At 46.9% G+C, this 19,080-nt stretch overlaps 2 protein-coding genes across 2 annotated transcripts in view; one reads left to right on the forward strand and one right to left on the reverse strand.

Moving 5' to 3' along the window:
• The window catches only part of DOCK2 (dedicator of cytokinesis 2), a 389,839-nt gene that overhangs the window by 185,300 nt on the left and 185,459 nt on the right, over positions 1-19,080 (reverse strand). The gene's annotated exons all lie outside the window — the stretch shown is intronic.
• Positions 555-18,479, forward strand: INSYN2B (inhibitory synaptic factor family member 2B). The gene is made up of 3 exons (XM_069483577.1): positions 555-1,900; positions 3,023-3,097; positions 18,293-18,479. The coding sequence occupies exons 1-3, from the start codon at positions 555-557 to the stop codon at positions 18,477-18,479; spliced, it is 1,608 nt and encodes a 535-aa protein (XP_069339678.1).

Raw genomic sequence — 19,080 nt, forward strand, 5'->3', positions numbered from 1 at the left:
GGTCATTTATTTCTCCGCCTGTTTACATGCTATGGAAAGAAGACGTGTGTAAGTTTCCTGTGGTTTTACACTGGAAATTGATGCTCCAGGAAAGGAAGCTGTATGTTCTAGACATAGCAGGTTTCTTTTGGAATTCACACATTGGGCGTCTGGCGTTACTCCCTAAATGGTACTTTTGTTGTCTTTTCGTTCAAGACAGCCAGCTTCTTCCAAGATCAGAACTGCCTGCTGGCCTCCCTTGATAAACAGCCCGTCAGCCCTCTTGGTAGATCAGATGTTTAATAGTCAGCCCAACTTATTGTTTATCTAAGTAGCAGTTTTGACTGTGATGAAATAACATTTTAACCGCAGGCGAAGCATTACGGATAGCTCCTGCGTAGAACCTAGAGGCTGGGAATGGCCAACAGGGCATCCTGTACCAAAAGGAGAGGACCACTCCATCCTGGCTGGCAGTTCTCCATGTCAGAGATGCCATCATTAGATGCTGCTCCAAAGACCTAAGGGAGATGTGCCCCAGAGAAGCATATGGACCCAATCCTTTCCACTAAGGCTCAATGGCCCAGCAAAATATGAAAGTGAGACCTGTGCTTCTAAAGCGTAACAGTCTAGAGTCAGTGGAGTTTGTGAAACAAGCTCACCACCGCAGGAGCAAATCCCAGCAGGTGAGATTCAAGGAAGATGGGACCACAAAGAACCCAACTGGCCTAGCTGAGGTTGACGTTCACACTCCTGAAGACCCAGTGGTGATGGGGAAGACTCCAGCATCCAGGCACCATCACCCCCCCACCTACTCACTCTCCTTCCCCAGGTCCCAGAAGGCAGGGGGCTTTCGGAACATTGCGATCCAAACCTCCCCCAGTCTCAGGAAGCATTTCCCAGTTTTCAAAAGGAAGAAACTCACATCTAGCAAGTCCCTGGTGGAAATGCCAACAGCATCCCCAAGTGCCATCCAGGTCAACGGCACCCTCTCTGAACAGGACATTGTATCTTCTAACCTTGCCTACTTGAGGTTGGCTCAGCATCTTGAGGATGGACCTCAAAGGGTCAAGGTGCCCCACCCGTTTCCCCCTGGGGTGTCCAAGGTGCAGAGCAATGGGCCTGTTAGCATCTGCTTGGAAGCAGGAACCTGGAGGTCTGCAGGGAAAGCAACAGCTGCCATTCAGGTCCCAGATGATATTTACCACAGTACTTCCTGGGATGCTAGAGAGTCCACTTTCAGTCCAGACAGGTCGGCTGAAATAAGCAACTCTATACACCCTTTGGTTGACACGTGTACAGGTGATAGGAGAAGGGTGACTCCACCAGATTCAGAAAGATCCCCCTCCTGTTCAAATGCCACCAGCAGTGCCAACCACATTCCAGGCACAGAGAAACTCAAACCCGAATTGCTTTTGCCCAAAGACAACACCGATGACAAAGACCTTGGCCCATTGTCATCTCAGTCAAAGGAAACGTGTGTTCCCTCACCTCCACGGACTCACAGCTCCCCCTCGCCAGGTTCGCACAGCCAGCCAGCCCATCCAGCAAGAGCCTCGGACTGTCCTGCATCCAGTAGCAATCACCAGAATCTGGTGTCACTCAAAACTAAAAGTGCATCAAAATCTGCCCCCGTGTGTCAGGAGCAGATGGCAAAGGACCCCACCCAGTCGGACACCCTGGAGTTTCCAAATTGTCCAGGAAGCAGTCACTCCCCATCCTCCCTTCCTAGAAGTGAGACCAAACTTCAGAGCAACAGGGAGATTAGCGGCATTAATCAAATTCACCTGGCACGGGGTGAACTCTGCGACCTCCAAGGCCGGCTGCAATCCGTGGAGGAATCTCTGCACTCGAACCAAGAGAAAATTAAAGTCCTTTTGAATGTAATTCAAGACTTGGAAAAAGCTCGAGCTCTCACTGAAGGGTAAGGGGAATTTTTTCCATATTAAAAACCACTGGGTGAAGTCATTTGCCAACACAGGGGCAGAGTGAGAGCATTGGTTTCCATTACTAAAATGTCTCCGAAATGCTTGAGGTTCTGTTGCTTCCCCAAATCGTAACCCATAGCCTCCCTTTGCTCAGACTGGGTTTCATTTAGTTCTAGGCTTTGGGGGATTTGTGTGGATTTCCACTGCTATTTGTTTTTGTGTTCAGGTGTTACAGGAGAAAGGCAGCAATGAAGCAGCAGGCTCAAAAATTGTTTTTATAAAAATGAGGGCAGAGCTGGCTAATGATGGGGGAAAGGATAGCAGGAAGGGACTCCCCCCGCCCCATGCTCTTAGCGAGTCCCTGCATTTGCAAGGTATCTCAGTTCTTTGTGTGTTTGTCACAAAGGACGTAAGGTGGCCATTAAGTTACCACTGACCTGCCCCCGTACTGACCTCGTTGATGACTTGGGCTGACCCATCACTGACTAAGTAGGAAGTGAAATGAGATCACAGTTCTGTGAAGAGAAAACAGCCACAAAATGCTTTCCTGGGTGACTCAGCACCAGTCTGGGGAGGGAAGAGCAGCTATTTGTTTAGGTGTGGAATGCTCGTCTCTCCAGAGAGCGCTCTCTAAAGACAGAGAAGCAGCAGTGGCTAAAGTTCATCATTACAAAAGCGATCTTTGTAACCAAAACATTTGTACGTCTGTAATACCTTGAAATAAATAAAAAGGGAAACAAAGAAGGGGTGGGAGGGAGAAGTAGGTAACTGGCACTTGCTGCTGTAAATCAGCACCAGGCTGCGGCATCAGAGAGCAGCACTGAGATGATGCAGAGGGGAATGCATCAAACCAAGGGGTCAGAGTTTGCACCATCTCCTTCTGCGCCGTGCAAAGCCCTCCTCTCGCAGGGCCGTCGTCAGCATGGAAACCCTCAGATTGAAAAGTGTTTAAATGTGAGCTCCTCCTGTCACGATTTTCTTATTTGTTTGTAGTGCTCATGCAGCTTCAGAGCGTCGTGAATGCTACGCTGTAGGGACTAAGGGGCCAGTTGGGAGAATGTGTGTGGCCCACGTGGCTTCCGCCCCTAGACTGATCCAGCAAATGCTCTGTCTTGCAGGCGCAACTTTTACCGAACTGGCCAAGATCTCAACAACTGCAGCACCTGCCAGAACACGGCCTGCATCATCTACAGGTACCTGGCCATAAGCAAGGCCTGCTCTGTAGACCATGAGGCTGCAGGGTCCACTGAGCACTCTAGCAAACTCTCTTAAGTGCAGCAAGTTGAGAGACAGGCAGAGACAGGAGGCCTCTGAATACCTGAGACTTAAAAAACAAGGAGTTCTACTATGAAATGTTAACATCTGGTTCCGAGGCAGGGATTGCTTGTTTTCGTGATGACAGGTCTATGAGCATATCCTTTTGATGTAATCATCGCTGCATTTATCAAACACTAAGTACAGTCACTATGGTCAGCCCGGCGTGCACACTGGCAGCTCATCTCACAGCTGGACCTTGCGAGGTGGCTGTTATGGTCCTCAGGGAAGTTAAACCATTTGGCCTAGCTCATGTAGAGCATTTTCTGAGAGCAGAAAGAGCCAGGTTTGAGACTCACATCCAGATTTTTCTAATCCCAAACCTGTGATAATAATTATTCCACCACACTGTCTCTTCCTCAACAGTAGCTATCCCATGCCAGGCACTTACTATGAGTCAAGAACTGTGCTAAGCATTTTCTGTTCATTTCTAAGTACAGTATTTCTTTCCAGCACAGGGTATGGTGCTGTAATAAAGTAGATTTTTACACGTGATAAAAGCAAACATCATATAGTGGTGAGAGCACTAAACTTCGAGTCAAAAGACCCGTGTTTTAATTCCCAAGCCAGCTAACTTGACCTGGGCTCAGTTTCCTTGCCTATAGTGTGGGAACAGTTATCCCTATCCACAGGTGCCATGAGGACAAAATGAGACAATACAGGTAAGTGAATGCCTCTTGTAACTGCAAATCTCTGTACAAATCCAAGGGTTTATTACCGTTATTACTAGAAAGATCAATGCCCCCTTAGCTGGAAGCCCACTTTCAATGGCATGGTAGAAAAGTGGTCAAAAGCAGTCATTTCAGTTGATGACATCTAATTTCGTTTGACAAAAGTGAACAAGGCTGCTTTTTCCATTACTTTTCTATTTCTGATGAGAACAGCAGCTCAGGGCCTGAGCAAACTGGAGCTCAATTAGGTTGCCTATGTGTGCTTTTAAAAATTTCTCATTCTCTCATGCAAAATACTAAGATTTCATTTTAATAAGATACCATGTGCCTAGAAGTCAGGAGGTGCTTGCACTTGGTTAGGTCTTTGGGCATTTTCTCACTGAGCCTCAGTAAGCAGTTGTACAGGACTAGGTGGTTTCACCGAACAGAAGATTCAGGACTGTTCACAGAAAATACCTTTCACCTCAATGTGAAGTTGCCTCTCATAAAAGGGGGCCTAGGGAAAGCCCTGCAGCAGGGTGACATCTAAGCAGGACTAAGTAGGCATCTCATCCATCGCTATCTTTTTGCTTCTTTGTTTACATCTCCTATTTTAAGTACATTTTCTAATCACTAGGAGGACAAAAATTATTAAATGTCTAGACAGCTAGGGAGGAGAAGAAACTATTCATCATAAACAAGAAGAATTAATTTGAACTAACCTCCATTGAATTTTGGATAGTCTCTCTTCTCTTCAGCAGCCAGACGATGTATTTTCTATTGCTTTCTATGATCTTTTATTTGGCTTATGTAACGGCTATTTCACCAGTCCACTACAAGTTTCGTGACCTGGCCTTGGGCAAGTCATTTCCAGCCTGTAAGTTTCCTCTTCTGAAAAATGAGGGCCTTTCATTAGAGCGTCCCAATGGTCCCTTTTAGTTCTGACATTCTGATAGTCTAAGCTGAATTAAAAGTAACAATATTTGGCTAAACTATGACCTTCCAACAAGTCTGAGAATGTTTGTATTTTTCTAGCACTTACTTCAAACATCCCAAGCAAACATTCTAAGTTAAGTTACACCCTTGGATGGGTTCGGAAACCTTCATGCACACCTCGTTTTCCAGAAGAACAGCTATCGTATGCATATATCCCTCATTACCATTCAAAGCCAGCCTTTTCTCTCAGACAGTATCCATATCCTTGTATCTCAGCCATTGCGAAGGAACGGGCAATTAATTTGATGAAAGCAGAGAGATCAGAACATCCCCATCGTAGTAACAGTGGGAAGATGAGAGTTGTCATTTATTTTTTTTAACATTTCACATGACTTCAAGTTTGTGTTGTGTCCTGGAAAGTCAGATCTTAGAAACGAAGGAATACGTGATGTGAAATACTCATCCCCAGGCCTTGGTAAGCCACGGTCTCTTTCCCTGATGACGGATGGGCTCAGCGCACGTCGCTGTTCATAAAGCACATGGGCGAATGACGGATTGTCCACCGGGTCGCCTCTGGGGATGCTGCTGCTAAGTTAGCAATGCACAAGGTTTTCTAAGTGTTGTTCCCACAGGCGTCACCAGCCAAAGGCCATGGCTGTGCTGCTTGCTCCTATCAGGACATGTGGGGTCATCCGGTTCTACCCAACTCATTCTCTCTGTTCCTGAAGCCTCATTGGCTCTCCTCTTAGCATCAATCCCCTGGATAGATCCTGTTTCATCAGGGAGCACCAACACCAATGCCTAAAGATTCCATGCCCGGCCCTTAGGAGCTTTCAGGGGATTACATACACCAAGGAGAATGAACTCCTTTGAGTTTTCACTGCCATAGGCTCCAAGGGGAGGGGGTGGAAATTGGCTCTAAACCTCAGGCTGGTCCCAAGCTGCTTAGGCCCCAGTCACTCGCCTCACCTCGCCTTAGCATTAATCCTAGGACAAGTTACCCAAAGGGCTGAGTGAATGCCACCTGTAGTCCCCAACGTTAAATAACATCAAATTACTTCATGAGAAAGTCGTTCTCTTTTCAAATTTATTTCAATCCTTTCAATTACCTAGAGGGGAAAATCTGAGTTTGGTACTAGAACATCTTAAAACCTTCCTAATGCTTTCCTATCACATTTCTCTGCAAAGACAGAGTAGGACTCAGGTTAATAGCCCTGGGCAAGCACCAGTATCCAGCCAGAATGTAATAACTTTCAATTTTTTTATTGAAGCTTTTAACTTTAAAACTAATCCTCTTAACTGTTTATTGTAATTGATGTAGGTCTCCATTTTCAAAAGTGATATTACCAGTTTTGTATAAAAAAAGTTTTTAAATTTAAAAAAGTGAATTGATCTAGAGAAAAAAAAAACATGTTAAATAAATAATTGGCCAGATGGTGTGGGGAATCTCTCAAAAATCATGAAAGTGGTGAATTGAAATTTGGGAAGTGTTGCCCAAAGGAATCGGCTCCTTTTCTTCTTCTGAAGAGCGAAAGGTCTCTCCCAGCCCCCTCGCTCTCTCTCCCCCACCCGTTCCTCTGCTGTTCCGGCCACATCTGCACTTCAACTTCATGTTCGCTCTAAAAATAGTCAGCAGAGCCTCTTCGGCAGACTTTGACCACACAGATCATCCATTTCTTCTCTGGATGTAACTCCCAGGAAAAAAATCTGCTTGGTTTAAGTTGTAAAATGCCTCTAATGTGTTTTAAGGGAAAATAATAGGAGGTCTTTTGCAGAAAAATTTTCATCTACCAGCCAAACATGCTGCTGAGGAATCGGAAATAAAGAGTGAACTGCAAACTTACCATTTTCAATGGGGAAAAGGGGAGGTTGGCCGTGTAAGATTTGAAAGGTGCCAGAGAGAAGAGAGAAACAGAGGAGCCATTGTTCATCCAGGGTCTCCCTGGACAGCCCGCCCTCCTCTCTTCCTTAGCCTCTTCCCATCACTCCATCTGCACTCATGGACTGTATTGCTGTGACTCCTGTGGCATGACTGTCCCTACCTTTTTCCTGAGATAGATTGTGCGTGTGTGTGTGTATTTATATATAATTTTCGACTAACTGCAGACATTTACACTTAACATCCCAAGGCACCTCAAATTCACCACATCCCAAAACACATTCATTTTCCCCCACAAAAGTAATTCTCTACCAATATTTCTTATTTCATTCAACACCACTGACCATGAGGTGACTCCATAGGGAAACCACAGTCCACCTGGACCTCCTCTTCTCCTTCACAACACACCAAATGCGCTACTGATTCTAACTGCCAAACCCGGCCCTCACTCCATCTCCTGGGGCTCAGGTTCAGCAAAAGTTCTCATCATCTGTCACTTGAATGCTAACTGTTCTTTCTGCCATAGGTCCCTTTTGTCCCATCCCAAGTAATCCTCCATGCAGATTGCTAAATTATACCTGAAAAGTAGAATCTGACCATGTCACTCCCCTGCTAACCAACCTCGTCCTGGTTCCTGCCGTTTCCATTAGCTACTTTCTCAAGGCCCTTTCAATGTGGTGCCAACGCCTTCTTCCCTGTGGCTCTGGCTCCTCTCCGGCCACAGGGAACTACACTCAGCTGGTAGTTCTGTCTAGCCTCAGTGCCTTTGCACCAGCTCCCACACTTCCCTGGCATGCCTTTCTGCCCCACTTTGCCTGGACATTTCCTAGTCTTGCAGCATAAAAGCCAGTTCTCTGGCCACCCTTACACTCATCCTCAGAAGGGCCACCAAGCCATGTGCGTTTCTCTGCTACACCGTTCGTTGATCCTATTGTGTCACAATACAGTGTTTATGAAATCTTTCCTTCAGAAAATGATTAGTCTCTCAAAGTCTGGTCAATATCTCATACACAGTTGGTGCTCAATAGATTCTTATCAAAGAAGGTAATGACCATTGACAGGGGAGGAAGAAAAAGTAGTGGCGAGTTGAAGACAGCTATTTAGATTGCCCAAAAGTAAAGTCACTGTTACCCTTTGTTTAAGGAAATAGAGGATCTAAGTTAAGCAAACGTTCTTACTAGGGAAGGCAGGCTTCTGTGTAGTCCTCAGTAGATCCTTTTGAGCTGAATCTAACAATGACTGAATGTAGAACATGGATTGTCAATTTTAAAATATCTGTAACATCACATACTTTCAACGAAATGTAACCGAATCAAATCTTTCTTTGATGACTCAGAAAGCTTGTTGCACTTTCACAGGACATTGAGATCCTTCTTCCTCACGGCCTTCCGACATCACTGCCCAGTACTTCTGCACCAGCTGTGGTAGGAAAGGCAAGGTTTGACTGGGGAACCACAACACTCCCTCCAGGCTAAAACGTCTTCTTTCTGTCCTGCTCCCCGGCCGACTGCCCAAATGCTGAACTGCCCCAGTGATGTCTCTGGAAGGGGGATTTATAGCATTAGATCTGCAGGTTCTCTTGATGAAATACCAAAACCCAGAATAATGCCTAAAATGTCCACATTCTAACTGGTGGGCCCCGTGAATATGTGACCTTATATGGCAACGAGGACTTTGCAGATGTAATTAAGTTAAGGAGTTGAGATAGGCAGAGAACTATGGACTGTCTGGGTGGACCCGAGGTACCCACAGGGTCCTTGGAAGGGAGAGAGGGAGGCAGAAGAGTCAGAGAAGGAGACGTGAGGAAGGTCAGAGGCAGGGTCAGAGTGATGTGGTCACAAGCAGAGGAATGTGGCAGCTCCTGAAAACTGGAAAAGGCAAGAGATGTGTTCACTCCCAGAGCTCCCAGAAGGAGCGCAGCTCTGCTGACGCCGTGATTTCCAGTTCTGAAGGGCTTCTCACCTCCACAACTTTGACAGTAAAATTTGTGTTGTTTTAAGCCATGAAATTTGTGGTAATTTCAGCAAAAGGAAACTAGTACACTCAGATTAAATCCTTATAATTCATAAACTGCTCACATCCAATTGGAGGTCAGTTTATTTGACCATACTTGATGGCTTTTACAGTTACAACAGCCGAGGACAGGGACCTGTGGGGATGAACCCTAAGGGAAAGAAGTAAGAAGAGAGCTGCCTCTTACTGGGCCGTTATTTCCTGGTCATTTAAAGCACCTTTCGTCTTCACACGTAATCCTCACAACCATACGAGATAAAGTGCCCCCATTTTACAGATGAAGGAACTGAGGCTCAGGGAGGGCCAGGCACTTGCGCAATATTCAGATGAGGCAACTGAAGCTGAGAGGGATGAGGCCCTTGCACAGTTATTCTAGAACTAACAATGGCAATGGTCACATCAGAACTCAGTGCTGTCTTCCTGCAAGCCCCTTTCCACAGCCTGCCCCCTTCAGAGGCCAGACTCACTCCATCGATGTTAGGGGTCACTGGAATGTTCTACCACTGCTAAGCTCCACCTAGCCAAGGGTGTCGTGTGGGTGTATGCTGAAGTTGCAGACGCTAAACAATGTTCTCAAAGTGTGATCATGGCTCATCTGCATCAGAACCCCTGGGTCTCTGTTAATTCCAGTACCTGGGCTTCACCCCTAAACCTGCTGAATCACGGGGTGTGGGGTAGAGGGTGAGAATCTGCAGTTGCAGCAAGCTCTCTGGGAAAGGCTTCTGGAACATTGAACTAGGTAAAGCCAGGGTCCTGAAAGGAGGAGATGACAGTTGATTTACTAGAAACTTGTGACAACTAGCCTACTAATAGAAAATACTCGTTTATAAAATAGCCCCAAAACTAGCTTTTGTTTTTAATATATCCTTGGAAAGATGGGTTACCTCTTCTGCTTGGCTTTGATTTTAGGGTTAGATGGTCACACGTAGGCCTAATTATATACGAAGGTTGCAGGTGAGAATGGAGGTGAGGGGAGGGGAGGGGAGAGGAGGAGAGAGAGGGGCTTGTTTATGGAGTAGCCATACCTTCTGACGCCTCCCGTTTCCAATGAGAAGACAAAATGAGTCCCTCTCAGGCCACTCTGGGGCCCAGGCTTGCATTATGCATTACTTAGGGCACTCATCTGTAGCCTTTCCTTCCTCCTACATCTCCCGGCTCCTGGGGCCTCATCTGACATCAGGAACTGACTGGCACTCCAGGCTGGCATGCCTCCTCCAATAAAGGTTAAGAGCAATTAAAGCCTAATTCTGCTCCCCAGCCAAGAGCCCAAATGCTGAGAACTGCCGGCTGGTGGGTTCTGGAAGACTGACAGCAGACGTGTGACAAGGGTGTGTGTGCCAGCTGGTGACGACCACCTTTAGGACAAGAGTGTCGTCATCCTGCGCTCCTGAACCACGGACTATGCATGGAGCTAAACACCATGCGGGAATGCCCACCACGATCGCTCGCTTCCTCACACTCCACAGACTGCGAGTTGCTCCTTTTCATTATCGATGCCTCTACTGTTAAGGTTCCTTCTGAACCAGACAGAGAACTCATGGCTACCCAAAGGGGATTCACTGCCAGCGCCTCTCTTTGTACCTAGCAACCAGCATCCTCACTCCTGGTGCTTCCCAGCCATGGTTTTGCTACTCGGAGTACAGTGTGGAGGCTCCTTGGAACGCAGACCAAAGCCTCACAGCCATGCACCTGCAAGAGGAGAGCAACGACTTCCTCTTACCCAGGAAAGAGAGCCACGTGAGCCGCCAGAGGTCATGTGGTTGGTGGCCTGAGAATTCTTCCTTGAGTTTCCCTCTCTGGTTAAGCTATTTGGCCAGGCTTTGGCCTTGCCTGCCACTGAAAGCTATTACCTAACCAGAGAAAAAGGCACTTCTCTAGAAATGCAATAAGCACTCAGTCCGATGGGCTTAGCAACCAACTTTCCACTTAAATTATTTAGTATTTTCCTTTTGTCTGTTATGACATTCCCCAGCAAGGAGCCAGGTGAACTGTGAGAGCCTCATCTTCTAGCCACAGTCCACTCTCTGGCCAGCAATAAAGTCCACACTAAAAAAACAATTATAAAGCACACAGCAGATCTGTTCTTTCTAGCAATCACGGATGCGTTTGTACCTCTCCTCAAATCAAAGTATGGACTGAGCAACACTATTTCAAAGGCTGGGACAAAAACATCACGGCAATACCATCCAGCATCCCCCAAACACTCCACAACAAACACAGCTTAAGTTGTCTCTCTGGGAAACAGTCACGAAGTCTGGGGTACATGTAAAAATTTCTCTGAGCCCCGACAGGCCGATACCCAAGACACCCTCTGTATTCCCTGCTCCTACTGGGTGGTCGTTATTCCTCTCCTTCTCTCCCTAGCATGTGGGGGGAAAGACGTAGGATTTACAGCATCAGCAATTTATCTGCAATAAAAAATGAAACCTATTTTAATGCATTAATAGCTACAGAGGCTGAAACATGCCATAAATATAAAACCAAACAAGTGGAGTATTTCCCAGGCATAACAAACGGGTGGCTGCTGGCACTGAGGCCACAGGTGACCACAGAGTGATCCAATCTTTCTTTCTCTGTCAAGTCAATGTCATAATTATTACCATTTGTCGAACCAGCCAAGGTGCCAGGCATTTTGCTAAACGCTGTGTGTGTATCATCTCATTTCAGACTCCCAACAACCCTAAAATGTAGGTAGGATTAATATTACCATTTTACAGATGAGGAAACTGAGGCTTGGAGAGGTTAAGTGATCTATCCAAGACCCAGTGGAGCCAGGGCTCAAACCTAGGAGGGCTTTCAGATTTTCCTGTTCCTTCCCCTCTTTCCTTTTGACCTTGTGTCATCAGTGTTAAACTTCTCTGAGATGACCCACCCTTTCTGAGGGCTTAACACGCAGACTTTCTTGGCACAGAACCAAGAACACAGATTTCTTACAAAGATAGCTATCAGCAGAGAGGATTTCTGCAGCTCGATCCTGCTTATTTATGTGCCAAGCTGAGAACCGGTGATTTTCTGAAGACTCAGGGCAGATAGATGCCCTGGGAGAAGGAGAGCACTTGCCAATTGGAAATGGCTGCAAGTTCTGAGCTCAAAATTACACCCTATAAAAAATGAGCAAACTGGTTATTAGGAGAAAGTTTGAGGAATAATATCCCTGGTAGGCCTGGCAGGGGGGGAAGCATACAAACTAAAGTTCCCACTTCCCCAAAGACACTTCCCAAAGTGTCATGATTTATCCAAATGGACGAGAACCACCTAACCGTCGCTGCATCCATTGATTCTCACAGCTAATTCTCGAAAAAAGAGAGTCGCAGGAACTCAATCAGTCAGTGGCGCACCTGGGCTCTGTGCAGGGAAGGACCACAGAAACATTCCGACGAGAGGTAGAGAAGAGGTGGAGAGGAATTTGGAAGATGTTCTGTCTTCAGGGAGACACCGTGGGTCACTCACTTCTCAGTCAACTTGCCTGGAGTGCGTGGTTGACGGCAGTGGCTTGTCAACATTTCTCTTTGTAACAGACCAAGACCCCCAGCTGAGAAGGAAGTGCAAAGGGCCCACAGGAGACATCAGCAGCCTGCACCAGACCCAACATGGCTGAGTCCAGATATTACCTGGAACAGGCTGCCTCCTTAGGGGGTGGGCAGGCACCTTTGCCGGAGAGGCAGCCTCCCTGCGAAGGCCGCCCTGAAATCTAGAAAGACTATTGCAGGGTGGGCCGGGCAGCTGGTCCACAGAGGGCCCCCTGTGCAGCCCAGCCCGGCCCATGTTAGGTCTGGCTCCACAGGGGACTGTGAGGTCATTTAGGAGCACCAGGCCTTGGTTACCCCATCCTGCCTCCACCCACGTATGGCAATCAGGAATTCACATGCATACAGATTCCCACGGTCTTTTGGTGCAGTATATCTTAGCGCACAGCTTTGAGGCTAGACAGCCAAGGTTCAAATCCTGCCTCTGTCACTTGCTAGTACGTGCCCTCGGCAGAATATTTAACCTCTCTTTGCCTCAGTTTCCGCATTTGTGAAACGAAGGTAATAATTCTCACGTGGAACTGTGAGAATTCATGAGAAGGAACATAAACTTGTAGCACAGTGTCTACAATATAGATTTCCCTCCGTAAATGATAGTCATTCTTCTTATCACTATTGTTATTATTGCCCCTTTAAATTACCACATGTCCTGATGTATTGTGGTCCAGGTGCTCCCTTGCTGTTTCTTCTTCTTAGAATAAAGTCCTGGAGAGAGCCAGGCCCTTAGCTGAAACACTTGATCCTTCTTTAGAAGGAAAATCAAAGGACTAGGGGTCAGGAAACCAGGTGTATAGGCTGAATGTGTCCCTTCCCCAAAATTCATATATTAATTCCCAATGCCCAGTGTGATGATATTTGGAAGTGAAAACTTTGGGAGGTGATTAGGTCCTGAGGGTGGAGCCCCCCCCCCCACTGTGATTAGTGCCCTTACAAAGGAGACCTCAGAGAGGTCCCTCACCCCTTCTGCCATGTGAGGACTCAGTCAGAGAAAACAGCCCTCTATCTACCAGGAAGAGTGTCTTCACCAGACATGAACCTGCCAGAGCCTTGATCTTCAACTTCCCAGCCTCCAGAACTGTAAGAAATACATGTCTGTTGTTTACAAGACGCCCAGTCTATTGTATTTTGTTACAGCAGCCCAAACAGACTAAGACATCAGGCTGAGATTCCAGTCGTAACCCACAGTGTGATCTCCCTTTGCCAGCTTGCTTGTCTGGTAAAGGGGCACAACAACCCTCCTGGACTGCCCTGAGGATAAAATGAAAACACAGATCTGAAGTGCTTTGCAAATTCAAAAGTGTTATATAAAACTAAGAGGTTTCTGTTATTTGTTTGTTTCCATATAAACTTTTATCTCCTTTTGGCTTACCCAAAATCAGTTTGCCCAGCCAAGATCTCACAGCCAGAACCTAGCTCTGTTGTTTGCTCATGTATTTTATGTATTTATTTTTTTTTTTTTTGCTATCTGCTCCTCACTGTATCTTCCTCCAGACAAGCCATGACTTAGGGCTCTCGCTGCTTCCAATTACCTAGAAAAACATCCTTCTGCTTTTCAGCTAGCATGATGGCTGGAGCATTGATCTGTCAGCTAGATTAGTGAGGTGCCCTGGAGAGGGGAACCTGAAAACTCTCATCCATTCCTGGTGTACACATAGCTCACTTACTAAATGCAACGTGGCACCGTGCTCAGACATCCTGGGTGTGAAGGGCCCTAAGGCTCCCCAGACAGTGAACTCGGCATCCCTGAATCACAGGTCCCGTCTTCCCACGCGTCCTTCGGAGGACCAGCCCCGTACACATCAAATGCTCTGGGCTGTCTCAATGGCTCCCTTCCTGAATCCTGCATGGTAACAACTTCCTGACTACTATTTGCTCTTACTGTAAGCCAGGGTTCTGCAAAACCTAAGCACTCAACACTCATCTTCCTCCTTATGACCTTGCATGGAATATAGAGTATATATGGAATACGGATGGTAGAAAATGGCATGGGTGGGAGGGCCGGGAGGGTAAGAGGAAGGAGAGAAGGCACTGAGGTTGGAAAGGTTATTGGTGTTCTGTGTTGATACTTGAGCCAAAACCCAAAGCAGAGAGTCCTCTGCAGTACCTACAAACAACCCTCTGCTAAGAATTTACTTGAATTTTCACCAAGTTGGCAACTTGCTCCTCTTTTCCCGGGGTTGCTGAACATGGTGTAAGTTGGCTGAGCAGGAAGTTGAGGGGCATCTCCTCTTTTCCACCTGGCCTCAAGACGAAAAGCAGACGAGAGGGCACTGCCCCCTCCCCATTTATAAGGCAGCTGCCACCAAAGCAAAATATACTCCCTCTCCTCCCCTCTAAACTAAACAGTAGTTTGTCAAACGGATGAATAAGAAGAAAAGTGGCAATTTTCCTTTATGCTAATAAATTGCTTTGGCCTGAAAAACATTAATCAATTTCTTTCCAAAGCACACACACTTCTCTATACTCTGCTATTTGCCTGGCCTTGAAAAGAAAGTCACTTTCAATCCCCTTTAAATTGTCAAGACCAGTGGGGGCAGTCACAAGATGGGAGTGGGGAGCTCCCTAAATCCCAGTGATTATAATGGAAACCTGCTGTGTTTCCATAGAAACACAAACAGGGTATTCTTCCCTGGATCTAGATAGACAGGAGGGGTGCCCAGCGATGGCAAGGTGCACGGAGGGCTACTCAAGAGCTGAAGGTGGATGTGAGGGGGTGAGACGTTTGGCCCCTGAGACGGAAAGACCTAGTGAGGAGAGTGGAGCGGGCGGAGACTGGGCGCTACCTGAGGGGAATTCACCTGTTACTGCGGCCCATCTGCACAGCCGGCTGGCGAGGTACAAGGAAGCTAGTACAACTCCCACACTCAGCTGAGTAGTGGCGACAGAAAGAATGTACCCAGGGTCTCCCAGCCAGGAAGCCGGACAGCCTCAGTTCCAGCCCGGGAGTGGTCAACGCAGAAGGCCTTGCTCCATCCTCCCTACTGCACTGCACTTCAAGTTGTGAGGATGAGATCAAGTTCACGCTCTGTTTCCCGGCTCTTTCTCTACACAAGCCTGCCAGTTCTATACCCACTACGGAACTGCCAACAGCATTATTTTTTTTTTAATAGGTATTAGGATACTTGTAAATCTTGACAAACTCAAGTGGTTTGTTGTCGTTGTTGTTTGTTTGTCTGAATTACAAAGTCAGAGAAAGTTCACATATACGGAGAGGAAGGCAGCTGGTGCATGCGTGTGTTCGTACTGTTTGGTAGGAGCATATGGATGAAGAACTGGAAAGTAGGAGTCATTGAGAGAAATAAGAAGTATGTTTTGAAACCAATTGTTATTAGTTGCCTGTCTCAAATGCTGGGAAATAAGATCCACAGGACAGTATCCATGTCTGTCTAGTTTGTTCCTATGTCCCTAGAACCTAGCACAGTGTGAGGCCCAGAGCAGAATGGATAGATTAATGGATGGACGGATGGATGGATGGAATGTTCTGGACTAGCAAGCACAAGGAAATCCTAGAATCCTGGAAATCCTAAAGGGGGTGCCCATTCTATTTGGCTCCCTCTGATGTTCTATGGTAAAGACTGTTTTTCTGCCATAGTAGGGAGGGCAGGGCTATTTCCAGAGCTAGGAGAACTGTGACTATGGATATTCCTTACCTGTGAACCATGTGTGTTCCCAGTGCCAGAGGGGTGAGAATCAGAGCAGCTCACAACTCACTGTTTTAAATTCCAACCTTGCTGCAATGCAGAGGTTGCCCAGCCTCTGAATCTATCCCCTTAAGTTTCCACTGAGGAGAATGAGGTGCAGGTTGGTGCACCCACTCCGCCTCCTGAGACAAAGAGGGGTGCAGTACCAGGTCATGCATCTTGGATGTGGGAGACTCAGCGTGTGAGTCTGTGGATGCCTCTGCCCACTGACCTGGCAAGTCCTGGGCTTTGGCTAGAAGGTCTATTCTAATAGCTATTTGTATTGGCTGGCATTTACTGAGGACACAGAGCCACTGGACCAGCTGTGCCAGGAGGCCAGGGAGAGTGTCTGCCTGTCTACTGTTCCTTCCCTAGCTGCAACAGCAGGGCCTGGCACATGGAATATATGTTTGCTGAATGACTGGCTGAATACGTGGAGCCTGCTCTGTGCTGCATGTTGTACATGCACATGGCACTTGAACTTCACTGAGATCCTTTGAGTAGGTAGTGAGCTCATTTCACAGATGAGGACATGCTGACATGCAAATGGGAGATGAATTCCCCCAAGGTCTCACAGTTGATAAGTTGTGGAGCTTTGCTTTAAAAAACAGCCTGTGTTTCATCCATTATATAGGTCATCCAGCCAGGATTATGTCCCTATAGAGGGGGCCAGGGAGGAACAGAAAGAGAAAGGATGTAAGAGGAGAAGAAAATCTGGGTGAAACTTATCAAAAATACAAAAACAAAACAATTAGACACCCTTCCTCATTGCTCCCTAAGAACCGACCCCCCCAGCAGTCTGGCCCTTTGTACTCTTTCGTCCTGCCTCTGCCATCTCAGAATTCAGGACAAGGCGCCCTTTGGGGCTTCATTAGTCATGTGTGGCAATGTGATGTGCCTTTTCAGCAGCACTAACTCTGATCCTGGGCTCTGGGAGGCGACATGGGGATAATAGACAAGGACAGGTGTCCCTCTAATGACAGCTGATCTTCAGCCCTTGCTGGGTATAAAGGCTTTAGCCAGTCAAGCCACATCACAAACCAACACGGGGTCTTTCGTCTTCCATGTGCAACATTTCGTTTTCCTCCCAGCTAAACAAGCACGCACTGTTTTCACGATGACACTTTCCACGCTCCCACGCTGGCTCCTTATCCTAGAGCCTTCTGGGAGCCCTGGTATGAAAACAGGTAACAAACACATCTAAAAGCTTCGCAGCCTTCTTACAAGTGTCCTGGCATGTGCCGAAAACTCCTCCATCAGTGAATCCTCCTTCTGGAGGGAAGTGAGCAGTCAGGGACAGAGGGAGCTGTGCTCAGCCTGCAGGGGCATCCAGCGGGATTCATTCTTTCTGGCCCAGCTCTCTGGGTTCCAGGTAGGCTAGGACAGAGTGACAAGGCAGGCTGAGAGGCCTGAGGCCTGCTGGCCTCACTCCCAGGCACGCAGAGGTCAGGGCAGCGTCAGCACCCCCTCCTCACAGGCCAGAGTCTCTGCTGACTCCTAACTCCCTCGACCTTGGGAGCCCTGGTCCCCGACAGCCTCATGTTTGCCTCACAGCCCTCTGTGATAAGCAACACAACACAATAGTGTCTGTATGTTAATGACTTCAAAACATACAAGACAGCAAAAAAAAAAAATAGAGTTAAGAAACGTCCATCAATAGAGGAGTATTTAAATACATCTGTATTGAGGAATACTATCAGGCAGTCTTATATGTAAAGCTCTCCAAGATACATTAAGTAGAGAAGCAATTCAAAGAGCAAGGCATACTATATTAGTAGTAATAATGCTAATGATGATAATAATGACAGTAACAGAAGCTAACACTATGTCAGGCTCAGTGTACGCCAGGCACCGCTCTGAGTACTTCATTTATATTATCTCACTTTACACAGGTTATTTCCAAAGAAAGCTGTTGAGATAGGTGCTAGCATTGCCTCCATTTCACAGGCGAGGAAACTGAGCTGTCAGTTTTATTGTATGTTCCTCTGTATTATTTAAATCTCTTGTAGTGAGACAGGTTTCATGCATGACATGTGCAAAAAATAAATAAATATCATGAACAATTAGGAGCATTAAATAAATGCAAGAGAGAGACTAGAGCCAATATTGACTGAATACCTACCACAAGGCTGCCATGTTACATGTCTCATTTATACTTAATAACATGCCTGTGGGGAAGGCATTACAGGTGCCAATTCAATCAATGAAGAACTGGAAGTTCAGAGAGGTGGCATAACTTTTCCAAGGTCACACAGCCAGTGAGTACCTAAGGATCTGGGATTCAATCCCAAAGCGCATGCACTTCCATGTCAGTGGGGCGTTTGGTGATGCTAAATCAGTCTGTGCTGATTTGAATGTGCTTTCCTTCCTTCTTCTCTGTGTTTTTCAGTGTAGAGTATGATTTTCGGCAGCAGGAAGGCAGATTCCATGAAGTTCTGCAGAGTCTGGAGGAAGCCGAGCCAGTTGAAGAGGCATCTCCCCCACCAAAGTCCCCAGCAGAACCTCCAGTCCCAGAAAAGCAGGACTTAAGGCGGAAAACCAAGAAAGTGAAGAAGAAATGTTTCTGGTGGATCTGACTTCGTTGGGACCATCCCCTCCACCCTTCTCTTGTACCTCCTTGAGATGGGGTAGCCACTGCCCTCATGGCCTTCCCAGCTTCTCTGCAAAGGCCCCAGGCTGTGAGCCCCTTGTCCTGTGAAGCAGGAGCGCCTTGGATCTGGTTTAGTCACCGCTGGACACCTGATCGCCATCCTTACCTGAGTGCGTGCCACTGCTTGCTGAGGACTTCATGGACACTAGAGTGACCACTTGCCAGTTCCCTGTCCCACATGGCCAGGCCTCGGCCTGGTTTGCAAGTCCAGATTCCCACCATGAGCAAACCCCCACGACACCTTCCAACACCTCTGTGATCTAAGCACTTCCTTCCCATCCTGGGTTCATCAATCCAAAAGAAAAAAAAAAAAAAAAAGTGTTGTGCAGAGCTGGAAGATAGGGGAAGGTCATAAGCAGATATCCCAGAAAAAAATTAGATCAATAAACTGGCAGTTTCTAAGATATCAGTGTACATAAGCACAACAGAGTAGGCAGGGCATAAGAATGCAAGAGCACCCTGGTATATTGGGGTCACTTTCATTTTTAATTAGCCCCTTGATTCCAGACCAAGGATCTGTCATCGCA

Source organism: Eulemur rufifrons, chromosome 10 (genome assembly GCF_041146395.1).
Source record: "Eulemur rufifrons isolate Redbay chromosome 10, OSU_ERuf_1, whole genome shotgun sequence".
Taxonomy (NCBI): domain Eukaryota; kingdom Metazoa; phylum Chordata; class Mammalia; order Primates; family Lemuridae; genus Eulemur; species Eulemur rufifrons.